Genomic DNA, 20,047 nt, shown 5'->3' on the forward strand with positions numbered 1-20,047 from the left:
TCCCATAATTTGCGCAAATACACTTAATACCCTACTCTGTTCGTAGTAATGTTAATTTATTGTATTCCTGTCACGGAGGTGATCTCTGGGGCCATAGGTCTTGGCCTCTGTTACGGGTTGTATGGCTTCATTGTTGTTGATTGTGTTCACCTGGTTGTCTCCTCCCCCCTCACCTGTGTCTTGTTGGTTGATTAGTCTGTGGGTATTTAGGCTCTGTGTTTCCTGTTTGTGGGGAGAGATCCTTGTTGGTGGTGACTGTGTTCACATGAGATTGAGGCTGTGTCATGTACCACAAGGGGTAATAAATGCCCACACCGGGTTATATCTCTCTGCCTCCTTGCTTGGTCGGGCCACTCAATTATCAGCTTCACAATTCCTTTCTTTCTGTGGCTCAGATGTTGCTCTCACATCAAACATTTTCTACACTGTCAAACATTTTTGTGTCAGTGATTGTTTGTTTTTGTTTTTGTTTTTTTCTGTGTTTGTCAGTGAGTACTATGTGACCATGGTGAGATGGGCCACCACCACCAAACTGGCCATCAACTGGCTGAACCGAGCCCAGAACATCTCTATACTCACTCTGTGTGAGGCCACAACAGGCGTCTGCACAAAGGTTTGTGTGTGTGGGTGTCAAATGAACTCTGGGATGTTTTCATACACTAAATAAAACACCCTGTTTTACAGAAACATGAGGATGAAAGTGAAGGATGGCTCCACAGACAGGTAAGAATAATGACTCTTACTATTTATAATGGGAGTTATTGATTATGTTGCACTTGCTTATATTGAACTATTAATTTCTGGAATTAAGTTAATGTATATATTCTTATCTTTGGCAAAGCAATTTGATAACATTCTTAAATTATACATGGTAATTGTGCAAGCTTTAGTACAGAATTGTAATGGGGGACTTTTTTGTGCACTTTTTGCATTTACCAATCCATTTCAATATGTTTTTGTAAGCTCTATGTTTCATTAAGTAAAATGTATGAATGTTCTTCTCTGTGTCCTCAGAATGAGAAACCTCTGTTTTCCAGAGATGGGCTGAAATTGTTTTTCACCCGTGCCATTCCTCAAGGCGGCAGGGGAAAGTTCTTCCACATTTCCATGTCCATCTCCCAGGTAAGATTATAGAGTATGTTAAGAGTCACATTACTATGTTTATTATCCAGTGTTTTTGTATAAGTAATCCATATGTTGGACTTTAATTAACAGGGACTTCAATATTATCAAAATGTTTTTTTTATGCAATTTTGCTAAACCTTATTACTTCGTTACATCAACTATTAATACCCCACTAGCCTGTGTTATTTTATTTTCATTTATAACAATATCGTCAAAACTTGCATTGTCTTTATATGAAGTTATCACCATTTAATAAACATACTGCAATATTTGCAATGCTTCTGTTTATCTCCAAAGCCCAACACCAGTACAGACACACTACAGTCCATCACGTCTGGAGACTGGGATGTCACCCAAGTCCTGGCCTATAATGAGGACAGCCAATTGATGTGAGCACCCACAAACATCAGTTAAAACAAACCAGCATCACCACCATCCTCACATCTTGATGTCATAATTATATTATTGCTTTATGTAGGTATACATTCTTTACATTTATTATTATCAAACAAAAGTCTGAAAGTGATGGTTTTATCATTATTCGAGATTTGGCCTGCATACACATTAACAACAAACCTGTTCCTATTGTCTATAATGTTAGCCTAACATATATCATATATATTTTATAATCATAATATGAATGTTTTCACCACAAGGCTGTGCGCCTTTGCGATGAGCCATAAAGCAAATTGCGTATCATGTGAATGCAGCTTTATATTCAAATTGTGGTGTTCTAGCATTTTGTAGAGTTCGACACAATAAACCTCTCCAAATGTACACAGCGTAAAATCACCCTGCTTCTCTTTTGAACCCATGAGAATTGTGACTCATCTCGATCACTTCTACATGGTTTCACACCCATTTACCCTAATGTATACACAATGTTAAAGTTACTTTAGAACAACAACATCCAAAACCTCTTGACTCATCTTTCATTTTTACTCCATCATTCATTTATGAAAATTAGTAGTTTGGTAACTGCTAGTGTGTTCCATGTGCCTTTTTCCCACTCCTCAAGCTGAGGGATAACCTCTTGTTAAAGCTTGATTCAAATCTGCTTACATTACATTTTTTTTCTCTGTTATATCTATGTAGATACTTCTTGAGCACTGAGGATGGTCCTAAGCGAAGACATTTATACAGGTAACAGTCTAGTCTTTAGTGTCAAGAATTGTTGTTTTGAAAGTTGATACCATTTTGCTCATTTAGATTTAGAATTTAAACATCATCTTCTTTGCTCCATAGCGCGGACACCTTTGGTTCATTCAATCGACGCTGTCTGTCATGTGCCTTGTCGGACAGCTGTGATTACATCAGTGGGTCTTTCAGCCACAACATGAGCTTTTTCTTGCTCAACTGCAAAGGTAGCTATGACAGCAATTAATCACACGTCCATTTATTTTGTGTCACCTGTGAATGGTACTAATTTATCATAACTTAAGTCGGATCAAATAGGAAAGGACCATAATGCCATCAAACCCTCGCTACAGACCCCAGAAATTACTCGATAATCAATTGTCCTTCACCTCATATGTTTTTAATCCAACTCTCCCATCAGCCTGCCTAGAAAGAAGTAGGGAGGCTGTTGTTAAATTGCAAGCTGTTTTTAACATTATTCAGACTCAGCTCTCTGAACTAAAGCTTCTTTTAAATGTTGATAAAATCAAGGTAATGCTCTTTTCAAAAGCTAAAAAGACACCAGAGCCTGTTTTAGATATTGTAACTACGGAAGGAATAAAGCTTGAAGTGGTTACCTGTTACAAATACCTTGGTATCTGGCTTGATGATTGTCTCACTTTTAAACTTCATGTCAATAACCTGCTTAAAAAACTGAGGGTTAGGCTAGGTTTCTTTTACAGGAACAAGTCCTGTTTCTCGCTTGAGGCCAGGAAAAGGCTAGTCACTGTGACCTTTTTACCTGTGCTGGACTATGGTGATTTGATTTATATGAATACACCTGCCAATTACCTGATCAAGTTAGATGCTGTGTATCACAGTGCACTGAGATTTGTGACAAACTGTAAAGTATTAACTCATCACTGTACCCTGTATGCAAGGGCAGGTTTGCCTTCACTAACTGTATGGAGGCTCAGTCACTGGCACATTTTTATATATAAAGCCATGTTAGGGAAACTTCCATCCTACTGTACATCTGCTCCCTGATCTCACGGCGATTGTAAGTGGCTACTGCCTGAGATCGCATGCTGTGGTTTTATTAAATGCGCCAACTGCTAGGACTGTCTTAGGGAAGATAACATTTAGATGCGCAGCTCCTCTGTCTTGGAACAGTCTGCAAATTAAATGGAAACTGAGCAATCTGGTGCCACTAAATGTTTTTAAAGCTCGGTTGGATGCTACTCAATCGGAAGCTGTTGGTACCTGTTCATGTGGATAGTTATTGTAAATTGTAATCCCTGTAATGATGCTGTATGATGTCCTTTTTGTTGTTCTGTTTTTATGTTTCATGTGGAACCTACTTGAGCAGGTCTCCCTTGAAAAAGAGATCAATGATCTCAAGGGATTCACCTGGATAAATAAAGGTTTGAAATGAAATGTGAAAAGGCTATATAATTTCCACAAGGAGGACGAGAGAGTGGGAAGAAGGAAAGGAGGAAGGGAGCAAGTGCCTGAACTTTACACCATGTGCAACCACAATGTTCCAGCACTGTCTTCCCAATTAGTTTAATCCATCAATCACTTAATTTGCTGTCCCTTCTGCCTCCAATTTGAGGTGTAAGAGCTTATGTTTGAGGGAATTTGCCTGTTTTGCTGGCTTAGGTAAAGAAAAGCTACTTCAGTTTGCATCACATAAGGAACTAATTAGTATAACTTACTAATAAAAACTGCCTCTTTCCCAGACAGAAAAACTAAATGGGATGTCTTTCTCTGTTTTAAAACATTTTCCCTTTTTAATGTTTAAACCATGCTAAACATTTCCCTGATGTCTCACTGATGTGTTGACAATGACAAAACATTCTGATTTTCTTAAGGACGGGACATCCCATTTGTAGCTGTTTACAAGACACAGAGAGATGGAGACAGTGAGAGTAAGTATTTCTACCAACTTTATCACTAATTTGCATTTACAAAACTCTGGATTATGTTAATGACATTACGTGCGACCTTGTGGGCAGTAGAATAATCACTGAAAATGGAAATTACCTTTTTCAAAAGGGACAGACGTGGTTCGTTTACAATGGAGAATGACCGCCTGCGCCCTGAGTGACTTTTTGTTTGCAAGCCAAGTCCAGAATGTTGCCAGTAATCAAATTACTTCTCAGAATGGATTCTCATTAAGTTATAACCTGCCCAACATAAATATCAGCAAACAGTAATTTGATTACTACAGTATGCTTGTGTGACAGTCTGTCATCTTCACCTACATGTATATGATGTCCCCGCCCTAACTATGTTAAAACATTCTTGATGTTATTTGGTAGAATATTTGTATTTAGCTGTTGAACTGTGGACTTTGCTTGGGAACCAGAAAGTTGCCATTTCAAGTTCCATTTCAATTTCCAATTATTGTTCCCAAATGTTCACCGACAAAACTAGTGAGTATGCTTTTTTTTAAGGCTTTTTTTACATGGGTAAATGTATATTGAAATTTAAGATAAAAAAATCTTGCATCCATGCAATGCTTATGTTTTGCAGGTAGTGCTTAACATGTTAACAATGAATCTTGGACACAGTTTCAGTTAACATGTTTATTTGCTTTTGTATTTAATAATAATTTCAATTTATATAGCGCCTTTCACGAAACCCAAGGACGCTTTACAATGGGAAGTAACAAAACAAAAGTAATAATAATCATGAAGAAAACAGAACAGGTTGCTGGGTACTGTATATTAGTTGAGGCCAAAGGCCTGAGTGAACAGATGGTGTTTTTTGAAGGTGTCCAGAGAGTCTGCATTCCTGATTGCAGAGGGGAGAGAATTCCAGAGGGTGGGGGCTGCAACACTGAAGGCTCTGTTGCCAAATGTTTTCAGCTTGGAGCGCTGGATGGAGAGCAGCCCTTTGTTTAGATAGAGTTCATGATGAAAGTTAAAGATAATATGAGGCTTTGATATGGTGTGGGGATGCTTTCTTCTATGAATTTTACATACATATTTTCAAACTATGCACACAGTTTGCTTGACTTGGTTAACATATATCATAACTGCACACAGTATGTTTAAAAAGCAAGCTACAACCATATTACTGTCCAAACCTTAATACAGTTAACTTTGTTTACTGCAAACTGTATTAGTTAATTTTGTGATGTCTACAGGTATTGCAGAAGTACATAACATGGAGAGCAATGACAACCTGAGGCTGACCCTGGACTCCATGCAGATGCCCACTGTGGAATACAAGGAGATCAACATTGATGACTACAGTATGTGTCATGTTTCAAAGCCACAGTCACATTAGTGGACAAGTCCATGTACACAAGTTATCTGATAGTTGTCAGAAACGGACTGTAGAAAAAACCTAGGGTAACAACTTCCAGTCTGGGAATCACTGCTGTTCAGGACAGTGTAGTTAACTGCAACGTTTACATTGTAATATCGATCAGAGCCACATCAATTTGGCTTTTATTGCAATTTGGCATGAGATTATTTACTTCTTCATACCTATCCAATATCACATACCATTGTTAACATGCCCTGCTGACATATATTCCACTGATATATATATATATATATATATATATATATTAGGGCTGTCAAACGATTACAATTTGTAATCAGATTAATCACAGCTTAAAAATTAATGAATCATGATTAATTGCCATTCGAACTATGTCCAAAATATGTCATTTCTTTATGTATATTGTTGTGGGAATGGAAAGATAAATGAAAGAAGGCGGATATATCCATTTAACATGTTTATTGTAACATTTTTATGTGTGTCAAAATGAAAGAGAGCACCTATCAATCATCAAACCGTGGGGTCTTAATTAATTACGTGTTGATTTCTAACAACGGGGGAGTACTTCAGGAAAGTCGACGTGGGGGGGGGGGGGGGGGGCTATGGAGTACTTCGTGACCACTGAGTGTGAACGTTGTGATCAGCTGTTTTAGCGCAGTTCTCCAGTGAAGGGGGGGGGAGTCTCCCTCCCCAGCCAGTTGGCGTAGTTTTGGCACAATTCCGTTGTACAGACCGACCATAACAGCAGCCCTGTCTGTGCGCACGGAGACCGACTCTGTCGTCCGGTGATCTAACCACCTTCTGGAAAAGCTTCACAAGTACGTCGGTACGCAAATGCGCTTTGTGACACAAGTGACGGTACGCATTTCAGATTACGCACATAACCTGCGTACCAGTTATGTGTTTACCTGTACTACAGCAAAAGTATTCTCCGTCGGGACTTCCTGCAACAACACCACGCCGTTATCTTGATTCTGATTGGCCAGAAGACATTATCAAAGATGTTCTATTGGGAAGACGATCACTACGTGACAAAAGTTTTCAAAACCGTTTCTGGTCTTCGGTATTTCCAGACAAGTGGCTACTGAAATCAATCTTAATAACTGCTGTCTGTGCAATTCTCGGCGCGAGTTGGCGGACTTTATTTAGCTTACTTTAACATAATTTTTCATGGTGGGGCTAAGCCATTTCTTGGTATGGGTGTAGCCTACCCCAGCCATACCTTGGCTGGGGTAGGCTGGTGGGATGTATGGGGCGGGCCATTCTGCACATGCGTTAAATGCGTTTAATATTTTAATGCAATTAATTCAAAAAATGTATTACCGCCGTTAACGCGATAATTTTGACAGCATTAATATATATATATATTCCACTGTACATCCCATCCTCCAAAATCCTCTTCTAGGTCTAGATGGTATAGTATCAATACAGATATGATCAATGAACGTTTATCATGAAGTGGTACATAAATAAGGTTAAAAATATACGGTAGAGTTTCTCAATTAAAGGAGCATATTTAATGTTTGTTTGCAATGTTATGTTTTGGATAACAGTTGTTTGTATCTACACTACAGCTCTGTCAATGCAGATCCTCAAACCTGCCGGCTTCGTGGACACATCACACTATCCTGTGCTCCTGTTGGTGTATGTATTAGCATATTTTTTCACATACTTGTGAAGTACTGGTCTAATCATTTTGACATGGAAAAAGTGTGTGTCCATTAGCAATGCTGACCCAATATGGCTTCCTGGACTGAGTTTTAATCAAGCATATTGTTCTCCACTCTTCTTGGATAATAATAACACTGGGGATAAAGACACTTATCATAATCCTCCTGTCCACCCCTTTATTTTACTAGCATTTATTTTGTACATTTATATATCTTTAGCTCAATTCTAAACTTTTTAGAAATCACCTTTTGGAATCCGCTTGTTTGCATCTCAAGCGCATATGCCTATCTAATAATTACAATTATTTAACTGTATTAAAGTGACTGTCTTGGAACAAGTTATATCTGCTGCATTTTAGCTTTATTATATCCTAATGCTATTCTGTACATGTTGCCCATTGTCAGTTCACAGATACAGTACCCATAGTAAATAGTACACCCAAAATTATGAACATAAGAGCAATAATGTATTTGGACAATAAAAGGAAACTGCTTTTACCCACAATTTCCAAAGAGAACCAAATTATTATTTATACCCAGTGTAATCTTTTGATATTAAGAGAAAAAAAAGAAACAATGCTTTGCCTAAGCAGTCTTAAATACACTGATCTGGTTGTTTGTGTGTAGCGATGGGACACCTGGTGGTCAGACGGTGGCGGAGCAGTTCCACTTAGACTGGGCCACAGTGCTGGTGAGCAGCTTCGGAGCGATTGTGGTGCGCTGTGACGGACGAGGTAGTGGCTTCCAGGGCACCAACCTGCTGCACCGGATCCAGAATAAACTGGGGTTGTATGAGGAACAGGATCAGAAGGCAGCACTCAAGTATGATATATTTTAACCTTGTCTTCTTCTAAAATGACATTAAGTAAACATGAGTAAAAATTAAATTTGGGGCCAGAATTCCTCATGACTCATGGCATGAATTAAACATAACATTTATTATAGAAACCCACTGACAATTCCAAGTCACAGTGGAATTAATCTCTTGATATTTTTAGCAATTTCAAAAAGCAATCTTCAATTAATTAAATTGCAATGCAAATATTCCCTCACATTACTTGTTATTTTGAGAATATCGATCTTTTATTTTAGGAATGACATGTTGCATTGGGTCATCTATAGTAGTAGTTTAGGTAATTTATATAATTATAAGTGCCTTGTAAAGACAGCTAGTATGTGCAACACAGTATCTATGCTGAGACAGTGTATACACAAATCTAATCAGAATTGTTCTTCCTAACTAGAACCAATGTTTTGTTTTTTTGCAGTTTTATTTTGAAAGAGTCCTATGTTGACAAAACCAGAGTTGGAGCTTTTGGAAAGGTAAGAATAGTCTTTGTGTGAAAATATAATCATGCATGTCGTTAATATCCAGATTGTACTATTTGTTCTTGGGGTTTAACTTCAGAAACAAAATATGTTGCAGCATTTCCAAAACAAAATTATTCCACATAAGTAAAAGCATCACAGTATTATCAGTAAAAGGAAAAAAAAATAGTAACCATCATATGTCTTGTGAGAACCACATTGTGGCAGTGGGTTGTGGTTAGAGCGCCGGCTGCCGCAGAGATGGTAGTCACTCATCCGGAGACCAGACAGGTGATCAGAATCAAGTAATGACTCACTAAATAAAAATATGCTGGTAACCTGCTCCTCAGAATCAAAAAGCAGTATTTTGTCTCATCTGGACGTTTTACGGAACGATTGCTCCCCTGAGCCGAAGATCAGCGCACTAACGCATTGAGCCACAGCCTCCCTACTTACACTTTCCGACATATTTATGATCCGCCAGCAGATGTTATTAATGTGCGTCTGCGGTGCATGTGTATTTATTGTAAACTTCTTAGGCCTTAATTGTGATATCACTGTGTATATCACAATTCATACATGATTTAAAAAGCTTAAGAAACCCCATACCGCTCAGTCACACTGAGAAATGTTTACCTTTTTAAAAAAAAATCTTTTAATGGTACCACTTTACAATAAGACTACCCTTATAAAGGGTTTACGAATAGTTTGTAATTCATTCATTAGGTTGTGAACACTTTATAAGTCATTAATAAGCTTTTATAAGAAATGAGAGAAACAGGGCAACTGTGACCGGTTGCTTGCCAAATAGTGAGCCAACATGTATCTGTACTGCTAAGCCTTATATTGGCTTCCTAGCTTTCTTCATCAGCCAGCATCCTTGGTATCTGTTGTTCACTGAGTTGATTCTCGCTAAGTAGCCAATATAAGGCTTAGTCATCTTGCCAAATAGTGAGCCTGTGTTGATGTATATAACTGGTTTATAAATGGTTGTTAATGATTAAAGTGTTTACAACCTAATTCATAACCTAATTATAAACCCTTTATGAGTCCTTTATAAGGGTAGTCTTATTGTAAAGTGGTACCCTTTTAACAGTAAAAAAGTAACTTTTGATATTACTAAAATGCTTAATAAGCAACGTAACTTTCATGATAAGCAATTCTCGGTCACGGTCAGTTGTCTCTGTGAACGGACGATTGTTGTGTCACGGTAAATGTTTGGCCGCAAGGTATTGTGGGACAGCATTTTCTCCTTTTTTTTCATAAAGGTCAGTCCAGTGTTTCCTAAACTAAAGGACATTAAAAGGAAGTTTCAAAGCTCCTTTCCTATCATCTAGAATTTGAACAGCTCTTATCATTGCTGCCACTTAGGTACTTCTGTGTAATTTAACTCCGTTGGGAACCTTCCTAAGCTAAACTGACCATTTGCAACCCAGAAGCAGGTTACCAGCATGCTTTTCTTTTGACCCATTACCTGAGTCAGATCACCTGGCTAGTCTCCAGCCAAGCAACTTCCATCTGTCCAGCAGTCTGCGCTATAATCACACCCAACTGCCACACGTATATATCTCTAAAAAGTCAACCTTTCAGAAGTTCTGACACCAAAAACATTTTCTAGGGATTTTAACACTAGAACCACCAGGGGTCGCTGTATACCTAAAACCGCCAAAAGATAAAATGTACCCGTTATTAGAATGCATTGATTTTCAAGGTACAATGTTCTTTTATTTATCATACTACAGGCATCTTCAAAGTCCGGACTCCGGTCCGGATCCGGATCGAACCACAACTGTCTCTGGACTCTGAGCAAATTATACTTTTCTGTGTTATCTGCGAGACATCGCCACAACGCAACGAGTCAAAATGATCCGATATGTCCATAGACTGCAAACAGCGCTCTGCATGTCCTGTTCCACTGTCTGTGTGTGTCTTTCAACGCATTGGTCCAATCACATTCAGCATCCTGTCAGCGTATTTTCCCCCCAAACAATCTGCGAATCAGAGGCACAGTAGGGCGGGTCTTCGCGGAATGCGGGTGGGAAAAATGTGTGTCGTCTCTTTCAACCTGTCTGAGTCAGAGCGAGAGTTTAAAAAAAAAAGAAATTCAGAGCGAGAGTTAACAGCTCATCTAGTTCCATCTGTACTGTAGCTAGTAGCCTAGTTTCACCTACCGGGGTGGCAACTGACACCCTAAAAATAGGCCTTGCCACCTCAGTTGGCAGCTTTGTTTTGAAGGAAAAGTTGTGGCTCATCGGACATTTATGAGAGAAAGTCTCTAATGTGCAAGTGAATGCAGCACAAGATGCACGTCATGTAACCCCTCCCCCGGTCCTGGCGCGAGCGTGGACATATGATTGGCGGCGATTTCATTTGAACGGGACGGCGCAAAACGAGAAGCATTCGGACCCAAGCACTGAAGGAATGAGGCATTTGCCGTCTACACTGACAGAGAAGAGGCTGTCAGTTTGGCTGTACTCAGCATTGAATCAAAACGCACTAAAGCTGTTGATCTTAATAAGTTTGTGAGGCGTTTTGCTGAACAAGATGGTAATCGCCGCATTCAGCTGTTATAGGCATCAACTTGATGCTCTGCTCACGGATGAGCATACAAAACTATTAAGATGATGACCTTACGTGTGTAAATATATTTTTTTCTTTGTGGGGGTCTGCCCCCAAAAAACAGTTTTAAGTCCTGAGAAAGTCAAATAAGACGGTGTGTAAAACTACACTGCCCAGCCAAAAAAAAGTAACCACTTTGATTGAACTAGGCCTGTAAGTAAGGACATTCCACTGGATAATAACTGAAGTATAAAATAATGCATGACTGAAGTGATGGAGACCATGTTGAAGGCAAACAAAAAGAGGAAATAACAGGTAAAATCAAGCAAATCCCCCTCTCAGATTCCACAGAAACCAGAAGAACATAAATACTGGCTGGTGATTTGATTCATCAGCTTTGTGGTGGAATAAAAAATGCACAGTGCATTTCCTTAGCTGTGGGTGAGTCCACTGACACCACTGACAATGCTCAGTTGCTGGTGTTTGTGAGTTTTTATGATGAGGCAAAGGGGGAGTTTGTTGAAGATGTGTTGGGCCTGACGAACCTCAGTGGACAAACAAGTGGGCAAGACATTTATAAAGCAATAATGGGAATGCTGAATGGAAGAGGGTGCAGCTGCCTTTAACTGTGCAGCTCTTATACTGCGACTCTGAGGGGTCAAGCACAGACACAATAACAATGAAAACTGCTGCATACAGATCATTTTTGTTTTTGCAACCTCGTGTTAAGAATCTTGTTGCAATTGTTTAAAAGTTTGAATGACCGTAATAAACGGACCTTTGTCTAATTGAAACATTTATTTTGGACCTTTAAGATTTGTATTTGAGTACCCCTGTCATACTAGAACACAGGGTTAACAGTGAGTTTTGATCGCACAGTGATGAAACGTATACCAATAGAATCTGTGGACTCTCAGCTTTCATATGATATCTAGTGCAGATAGCATGAAGTATAAAATATCGCTAAAAGTGTCTCTATCTATCTCTCTATAACTATCTAGCGATCTATTTATAACTATCTACCTCTATCTCTATGAGGAACTGCAGTAAACAGGCGTTGCTATAGCAACAAGTCATGTTTATACTAACGCGCGAGATCAATAGCGCAAGAATCACTGCATTTTCTATAAGGTAAATATTACCCGCTGCGCTTATTTGGCAATTTTTTCAATCCGACTTGATATTGACAATTTTTAACAACATATGGTGCTACTGTACATAACAGACTTTCAGGAAAAGTCACGGACTGGGAGACTACTATATTTTATTGAAAAAAAATTACATACAATCAAGAAACAGCTGCGGTTAAAATGTACGGTTCTAGTGTTAAATAGTTATAATACAGTAGAATATTTTTTCTAAACCCATAAAGGAAAAATGTATCCTTTGGTATATTGCAAACATTCAAAATCAACTTTAGAATTGTGTGGTTTTCACTCTACAGGGAGGGTAGGACACATTTATAAAAGGAAAAGTAACTAAAGCTGTATTTATAAGTGAAGTACAAAGTTACATTACATTTAAGTACAAGCATTTCAAATATTGAATTGAGTGCACTCAGTACATTCCTCCGCAGGCAATAACATGCATGTGTATTGTACCTTAGGTATATGGAGGCTTTGTGACCAGCCGTTTGGTCCGGGGCGATGAATCCCCTGTAAAGTGTGCTGCTGTCCTCTCACCCATTACAGACTTTGAATTATACGGTAAGCTGTTTTTGTGGCAGACTTTTGTTTTACTTTCAAAAAGCTATCTCTGCATATTCATCTAGGCAGTGTTGTCAGAAAGTAAAAGAACATATATATATATATATATATATATATATATATATAATCTAGCACTTTGAGATATGCAGCTGGGAGTTTTTTCAGTGGCTTTGTACGTGTATGTGAAAAAGGAGCTCAATCATAATGTGCCAAGTTAACAACAGCAACCTCACCTAAGCTAACAAAGGAATTAAATGTGTGAAAAGTATAATAGTGTGTGTTGAATGTGACGGAAAATGAGAGACACTGCAAATTAAGGAAGAAGTGGGTAGCACAGTAGAGGCTTCTCAATACTCAAAAGTCCCCTCCTCGACTCCTCGGTCTTCTGGGAGTGACCCGGAAATTAATTTCAGCGTGCCATTTTGAAGGACATCTCATTTCTCTAAATGCACACCGAGGATGCGCTTGCTGTCTCTCCCGGGAATACTGGAAGCCATTTCATTTGAAAAAAAACTCCCTCTTCCCTGCGCGCATTGCACCATGGGATATGGTAGGCCACGGAGTGTACATCAGATGTATCCTTCAAATTGGGGAAAAGTAGGCTGCATTCGTGGGCCGCATTCAGAGGAGTCTCGTCTTTTTAAAAAAATTGGGACAGCCTTCTTTCGGCGGAAGTGACGTATGCGGTCTACGAATGCACCCTTCGAAGGATACAACCCCTGAATTGAGACACAGCCGAGTTCTCATTTCTCTAACTGCCTGCTGCTTCCCCTCCTCTCTCCTCGGTTCCCCTCCTCAGTCCTCCGCTCGCATCTCCTGTGGGCGGGACTAAGTCGAAGAGGATAGGAGTCGAAGAGGGGAGTCAAGGAGGGGAAATTTAAGAATTGAGAAGCCTCTAGTGTGACTGATTTCCTATACATTGGATTTCTCTGTTTGCCAGAGGGGTGAATGGCATGCAATTTGTAAAATTGGAATGCAAATTAAGACAGTCCACAACTGCTTGGAGACTAAATAATATCTAAAGGGTGATATATTTGAATTAATAAAAAATGGAAAAGTGTACTTACCTTTTTTTTAAATGGCCAAAGAAAAGACAAATTACTTGTCGAAATGTGTTATTTATATGATGTTGTGATACTCTTTGGTAATTGTAACCCTGTAGCATCTGCATTTTCCGAGAGATATCTTGGGCTGCCTAAACCTGATCCGAGGGCATACACAGTAAGATTTCATTTTAATTCTGATGTTTCAAATTCCGTCATAATTATTGTTGTATTTCGTTTAATCTTATTTCTTGCTGTGTGTCTCATTACTCCTCAGATGGCAAATTTAGCACACAAAGCATCTCAGTTCATGGATAAGAAGTTTCTTATAATTCATCCAACGGCTGATGGTAGGACAAAGATGTTCAAAACCATATATCTATTTTCTAGTTTTCAACATTACATGAAGCAAAAAAATCCCTGAAATGTTGTCATATATATCATTATATTTTTTCCAGAAAAGGTTCATTTCCAACATACAGCAAAATTCATCAGCCAGCTCATAAATGAAAAGGCCAACTATACGTTACAGGTATGTGGTGTTACGTGTATCCCTCTGTAATTTTAACTCCTGCTGATGACAATTTCTCTTCCTGGTTCAGTTATTTGCCAACCACTGGGAGTTCTTTGATCACAGTGGGATCCCTAGCAGTCTGAGGAGTATCCCTCCCAATCCCTCCCAATGCCTTCATTCCACGTCATGAGATCATCAGACCTTTTTAGGCATCCTGCATTAACACCAGGACTAATCAATTTATAACGAGCTGATTTTGGACTGATAGAGGGGTTACAGAGCGCACAGCATCTGTATCACCTTTCTATTCATGATATCTCAATGCAAATGGTTTCTATGGATAATCAAAAGTACTTTTTTGCTGATCCCACACAATATTTGACAAAACGTGTAGTTTTTTTAATTCAATATAAATGTGGTTTGTTTTGCCTATTTTAAAAATTGTTAATTTGAATATTTCTGCAAGCTGGTTTGGGTCCCTAAAATGTAGTGCCGTTGCAGGATTTACGTGAAAAGTTTGCATTTGGATGAAACCCTGAAGTGCCTGAAAATATTCAGATGTATAACAGTGCACACACATCCTATACCGGTTTCCCTTGATAAATCATTCTGAACTCGAAATATGGCGCACCTTTTGCAGGCTTAATGAAACGCCTATAAATAGTAAATTAAACGACCATTATTAATATTCATTTACACTGACTGCATGAAGTCAATCGTAGGAAGGAAGGAACATAATGAGAAACTGTCACTAATGAACTTGGAATCATGACGAGTTGGACACAGGTGGACAAAACGCACAAGATGAATCAAATAACGTTATTTGTCACCCTTAAACCAAATGCATTAAATTGCAGAATAATAATAATACAAAAATAACTTAATTTAAATTGGACCTTTTTTAAAGAACCTGATTGCAAAGTCTTGAGCAATAACACACATAATACAATATGTGAAACCATTCACTAGTATCTGCATGACCTATTGAAAACGGAATCAGTTTAAAAGATACTGTACACATATATTTAAACCTATACAGTCTTCGATTTTTAAAGTGATTTTGTAGTACTGTACACGTTTGTTACTTGTGAGAATAATCTTCATTATATTGCTTATATTATTATAGCCTGTATTAGATACAGACGTTTTTTTTGTGGGGGTAATGGCCTATTATCTTTTTTCAAATGAGCCCTTTATATCTATTCATACTATGTATGTAGGAGGTAAAATGTCCCTTTTTTGTTCACTATTTCTCACTGTTTCTCTCTCCTTCCATCTTTTTGCCATCAGTTTCACAGTTTAAAATTTCTCCAGTAAATCTGCAAACGTATTTGGATCAAAGTGTCCGTGGAAGACCCTCAATTGTCCCGTCAAGATTGTTTTATATAAATCGCAAACTTTTCTTGGATACAAATATGAAATATACCTAACCATATAAAATATAATTATGTGCAATAGCTGTTCTTGTAGTCACTGATTTGTCTGTGACCGACAATTATGTAAAAAGCTTTCACTTTTCACAGCTTGTCTCGCTCACCTTTTCTTTATTTCTCAGATCTACCCTGATGAAGGCCACTTCATTCACAGTGAGGCAACACAGCAGCACCTCAGCCAGTCCCTGGTGAACTTCTTCGAGGAATGCTTCAGGCTACCAGAACGAGTGTTCGAGGAGGCCCTGGAAGAGGAGAGCGAAGATGAGGGCTAGCTTTGCCTGAGGCTCATGTGGCCCTAATCCTTACTATCCATGCTACCTTACCTCCATCCTGTCCCTGTGCCCAAGCACAACACTGGAATACAATTGTCCACAATATGCAACTCTTGTCTGTTCTCACCTAATTGATTAGTATTTGGACACCCTGTGTCCGCATTCTGAACCTGAGACTGCCGCTACAGCAGATGACGGATATAGTCCCACATCCATCCTTTCATCTTGAAATCCAAATGGCCCTTGAGAGAGCCAACAACAAAATAAAATGTACTGATTGATTAAACTTTACAGCAGGTTGGACTAGCTCCTTAAAAGCAAAGAAGACGGAGCATCAGCTTTCACACAGACTTTCAAGCTGTGAGGACAAGGGACACCTTATAGCACATAACTTGTGGGCTTGTATATTATTAAAAATCAGACGCCAGGTGAAGAACACTGGTTAACAGTTCTCAGAGTGTCTGGAATTGTCGCCATACAGGAAATGTTACTATTTTAAAGTTGTCAAGAACTATCATGTTGGACTGTGGATGTGTCTATTGTTATTACAGTTTGTAAAATAGCACACAAACATTCACTCGGATATTAGAGATATATTTCATTTGGTATTCATGTTTGCCCTGTTTTTCATCTCGTACCCTCTATTTTATGTTTTTCAGTGATGCTGGCAATGTTTAACACTGTTTTGCAGTTTTATCAAATGTTTTTTTTCAAAAACAGAAGCATCAACTTGTTTAAGTCACTGTGCCTTACTTTGTCAGAAAACATTCATAAGTGGGACGTAATCTATGAAATATAGGTTGTTTTTTTTAGGAATGGTGTGTTTTTGGGAAGTAAACCTATTAACTTCTTCTCGAGAGTTGGAAGAGAAAATGTGTCCACTCTTATTCAATCATGAAGCGTTACGACTAATAGCAAGTGAAAACAGAGACTAGCTTGTGAAAAAATTGAAAAATCGCTCCTCTGACACTCTTTTCAGTTGTTCACTTAACCAAAAGTGTAAAAACTACAAGCTGTCATTTTATGGGACATAAATAAAAGTGGTATTTATCTTTTCATCTAACTCTCATGAAGATAGTGAATATGTATTATTCCCAAAATAGCAGCTGTTATATTAAATGCATATGAATGAAATTGATACTTCTTAATGTTAGCTAGGCGTAATTTGTGATTGACATACTGAAGGAATTTTAAAGTTTCACATACAAAATATTAACCATTCTCTAGAAATATTCCCAATGGTCTCATGCCAAAATGTACAGAATCTGCATGCATCATTGCTTATAAGATGTTTGGGAATGGTTGATGAAGGAAATGTATTAACCAGTACAGAAACAGCTGTGTTTTTATTGAAAGTGCTTTCTCATTTACCCTAGGTTTACATGAGTACAGAATATACATATTTCAAGGTTGATGGCAAGCCTGAGCAATGTTATAATTATATATTGGGGTAAAATGGTCTAATGCAGAAAACAGGGCTTACGAACTGATACATTCTGAAGTACAATATTTTTTTTAATTTGAATTCCATTTGTGTTACGTTCCAGTGCATGTAAAGATTTTATTTGCAGCCAGCCCTATCCATGATAGCTCTGTTCCAGATAGTCATTTTGACATTTTGAAGGTTCTTCACTGGATTTCATAAATTACATTTTCAGTGGCATTGTGATTGAGATCCCAGTCTCGTCAGCTTGATGTGTAAATGTTATTCAAATATAATTTTATTCTAAAAAGAGAAAATAAACAATATTACCTGAGTGTTATTGTGCATAAAGCATTTTGGAAGTTACATTTGTCTATGAATTTCTGTTCTCCTGTTGCTGTCCTTGAATTGAGCTGAAAGTGGACCTTATTTCCAATGGCATTAGGACCTTTCTCACCAGTTGTTGACATTTTCAAGAAGCTCAACTTTGTTATCCAAAGCATAGGAGGAGATTGTGGCATGAAGGTACATGTTAGAATAAAAAAATTGATATTTTATCAGCCTTAAATGTTTTTGGCTCATCTGTTTCAATGTGAATTTTAAAGCTGTGGTGATTTTCTTTGAACGAACGAAGAACACAACATTTACATATACAGTATCGATGTATAAAGTTATTAAAATGTGTTAGGAATCTTGACTCAATAGTATGAGGACTCAAATGCACAACCCAGAGACAAAAAAGGTTTGAAGAAAATAATCTTTACTTTGCAAAAACAAAATCACTCTTCCAGAGGATATAACAAACTGTCAAAAGTAAAGCGCTCACAAGGAGGATAAAAGGCAAAACACTGAGTCCTTTAAATGATGGCTTGGATCTGGCTTCATGGAACGAACGAACAATATGAACCGACAACTAACAAGGGGAGACAGGACAATATATACATGAGGTAAGTTGGCACCATTATACATCCATGGTTGGCACAGGTGGAAACAATCAGGGCGGATGCTGACGATGGCGGGAAAAATAACCAAGGCAGGAAATAACGGGACCTGGAATGAGACATGAGCCTCATCTCAATACCCCTCCTCGACTCCTCTCTTCCCCTCCTCCGGGACTTGACCCGGAAATCGATCAAGACACGCCATTTTGAAGGACGTCCCAATAGCTCAATAGAGTGGCGAAGTCACGCCCATCTACTTCCGGTCCATGGGACCTTATTTCGGAAAAATAATGTATTGAAGTCAATGGAGAGAGAAAACGTATCTTTCGATCCCGTTTGAATTGTGCCATGAATTTCACATATGATGTTTGTCAATCTTAAAAAATAATTTCCATGTCAAAAAAGTCACAGTTTGTCGTAAAACTGTAGAAATATAAGACTATGAAAAATACGCAACGAGAAAGACTACAAATCCCATAAGTGATGTCACAATTGTTTTCCTCCACTAAGAGATAGCTAAGATCAGCGCCATATACAGTTGCAAGAAAAAGTATGTGAACCTTTTGGATTCTCCACACATAGCGTTGTGTGTTCCTTCTAAACAACTCAACTTTGGTTTCATCTGTCCACAGAATATTTTGCCAGTAGTGCTGTGGAACATCCAGGTGCTCTTTTGCAAACTTCAAACGTGCAGCAATGTTTTTTCTGGACAGCAGTGGCTTCCTCCGTGGTGTCCTCCCATGAACTCCATTCTTGTTCAGTGTTTTACGTATCGTAGATTCGTCAACAGAGATGTTAGCATGTGCCAGAGATTTCTTTAAGTCTCTAGCTCTCTAGGATTCTTCTTCACCTCATTGAGCATTCTGCGCTGTGCTCTTGCATTCATCTTTACAGGACGGCCACTCCTAGGGAGAGTAGCAACAGTGCTGAACTTTCTCCATTTATAGACAATTTGTCTGACTGATGAACATCAAGGCTTTTAGAGATACTTTTGTAACCCTTTCCAGCTTTATGCAAGTCAACGATTCTTAATCGTAGGTCTTCTGAGAGCTCTTTTGTGCGAGGCATGGTTCACATCTGGCAATGCTTCTTAAGAATAGCAAATTCAAAACTGGTGTGTATTTTTTATAGGGCAGGGCAGCTTTAACCAACACCTCCAATCTCGTCTCATTGATTGGACTCCAGGTTGGCTGACTCTTGACTCCAATTAGCTCTTGAAGAAGTCTTTAGCCTAGGGGTTCACATACTTTTTCCACCCTGCACTGTGAATGTTTACATGGTGTGTTCAATAAAAACATGAAAACATATAATTGTTTGTGTGGTATTAGTTTAAGCAGACTGTGTTTGTCTATTGTTGTGACTTAGATGAAGATCAGAACACATTTTATGACCAACTTATGCAGAAATCCAGGTAATTCCTATATATATAATATATCTATATGGCGCTGGCTAAGATAAGATAACTTTAACAAGATGCCTGTGTGCTTAGTACCAGGTTGTTATCATACCAGCAATGGGTCTTGCTCGTTCTTTCGCTTCCCGTCTGATGAAAGGACCAGGAGTGGCCAGGGCTCGCAATTAACGATGTCCCGGGGACCATAACAATTCCTACTGGGACACAAATCTATTTTGTCTGGGAC

General features: G+C 38.5%; 1 protein-coding gene across 5 annotated transcripts in view; it reads left to right on the plus strand.

Annotated features, from left to right (window-relative positions):
- Positions 1 to 17,832, plus strand: part of LOC117559811 (dipeptidyl aminopeptidase-like protein 6) — a 446,505-nt gene extending 428,673 nt beyond the window's left edge. For 4 of the 5 annotated variants that reach the window (XM_034236499.1, XM_034236502.1, XM_034236498.1 and 1 more), the window contains 16 exons: positions 490 to 613; positions 685 to 723; positions 1,015 to 1,122; positions 1,423 to 1,514; positions 2,221 to 2,268; positions 2,371 to 2,489; positions 4,116 to 4,172; positions 5,396 to 5,503; positions 7,113 to 7,182; positions 7,836 to 8,030; positions 8,477 to 8,531; positions 12,682 to 12,781; positions 13,944 to 14,002; positions 14,102 to 14,174; positions 14,283 to 14,356; positions 15,894 to 17,832. In XM_034236499.1, the coding sequence (XP_034092390.1) occupies positions 490 to 613; positions 685 to 723; positions 1,015 to 1,122; positions 1,423 to 1,514; positions 2,221 to 2,268; positions 2,371 to 2,489; positions 4,116 to 4,172; positions 5,396 to 5,503; positions 7,113 to 7,182; positions 7,836 to 8,030; positions 8,477 to 8,531; positions 12,682 to 12,781; positions 13,944 to 14,002; positions 14,102 to 14,174; positions 14,283 to 14,356; positions 15,894 to 16,043 (1,471 nt within the window). In that variant the 3' untranslated portion in view covers positions 16,044 to 17,832. The remainder of the gene's footprint in view (positions 1 to 489; positions 614 to 684; positions 724 to 1,014; positions 1,123 to 1,422; positions 1,515 to 2,220; positions 2,269 to 2,370; positions 2,490 to 4,115; positions 4,173 to 5,395; positions 5,504 to 7,112; positions 7,183 to 7,835; positions 8,031 to 8,476; positions 8,532 to 12,681; positions 12,782 to 13,943; positions 14,003 to 14,101; positions 14,175 to 14,282; positions 14,357 to 15,893) is intronic. The other variant, XM_034236500.1, reaches the window with a different exon arrangement.
- The last annotated feature ends 2,215 nt before the right edge of the window (positions 17,833 to 20,047 follow it).

This window comes from Gymnodraco acuticeps, unplaced genomic scaffold (assembly GCF_902827175.1).
Source record: "Gymnodraco acuticeps unplaced genomic scaffold, fGymAcu1.1, whole genome shotgun sequence".
In the NCBI taxonomy this organism is placed as follows: Eukaryota; Metazoa; Chordata; class Actinopteri; order Perciformes; family Bathydraconidae; genus Gymnodraco; species Gymnodraco acuticeps.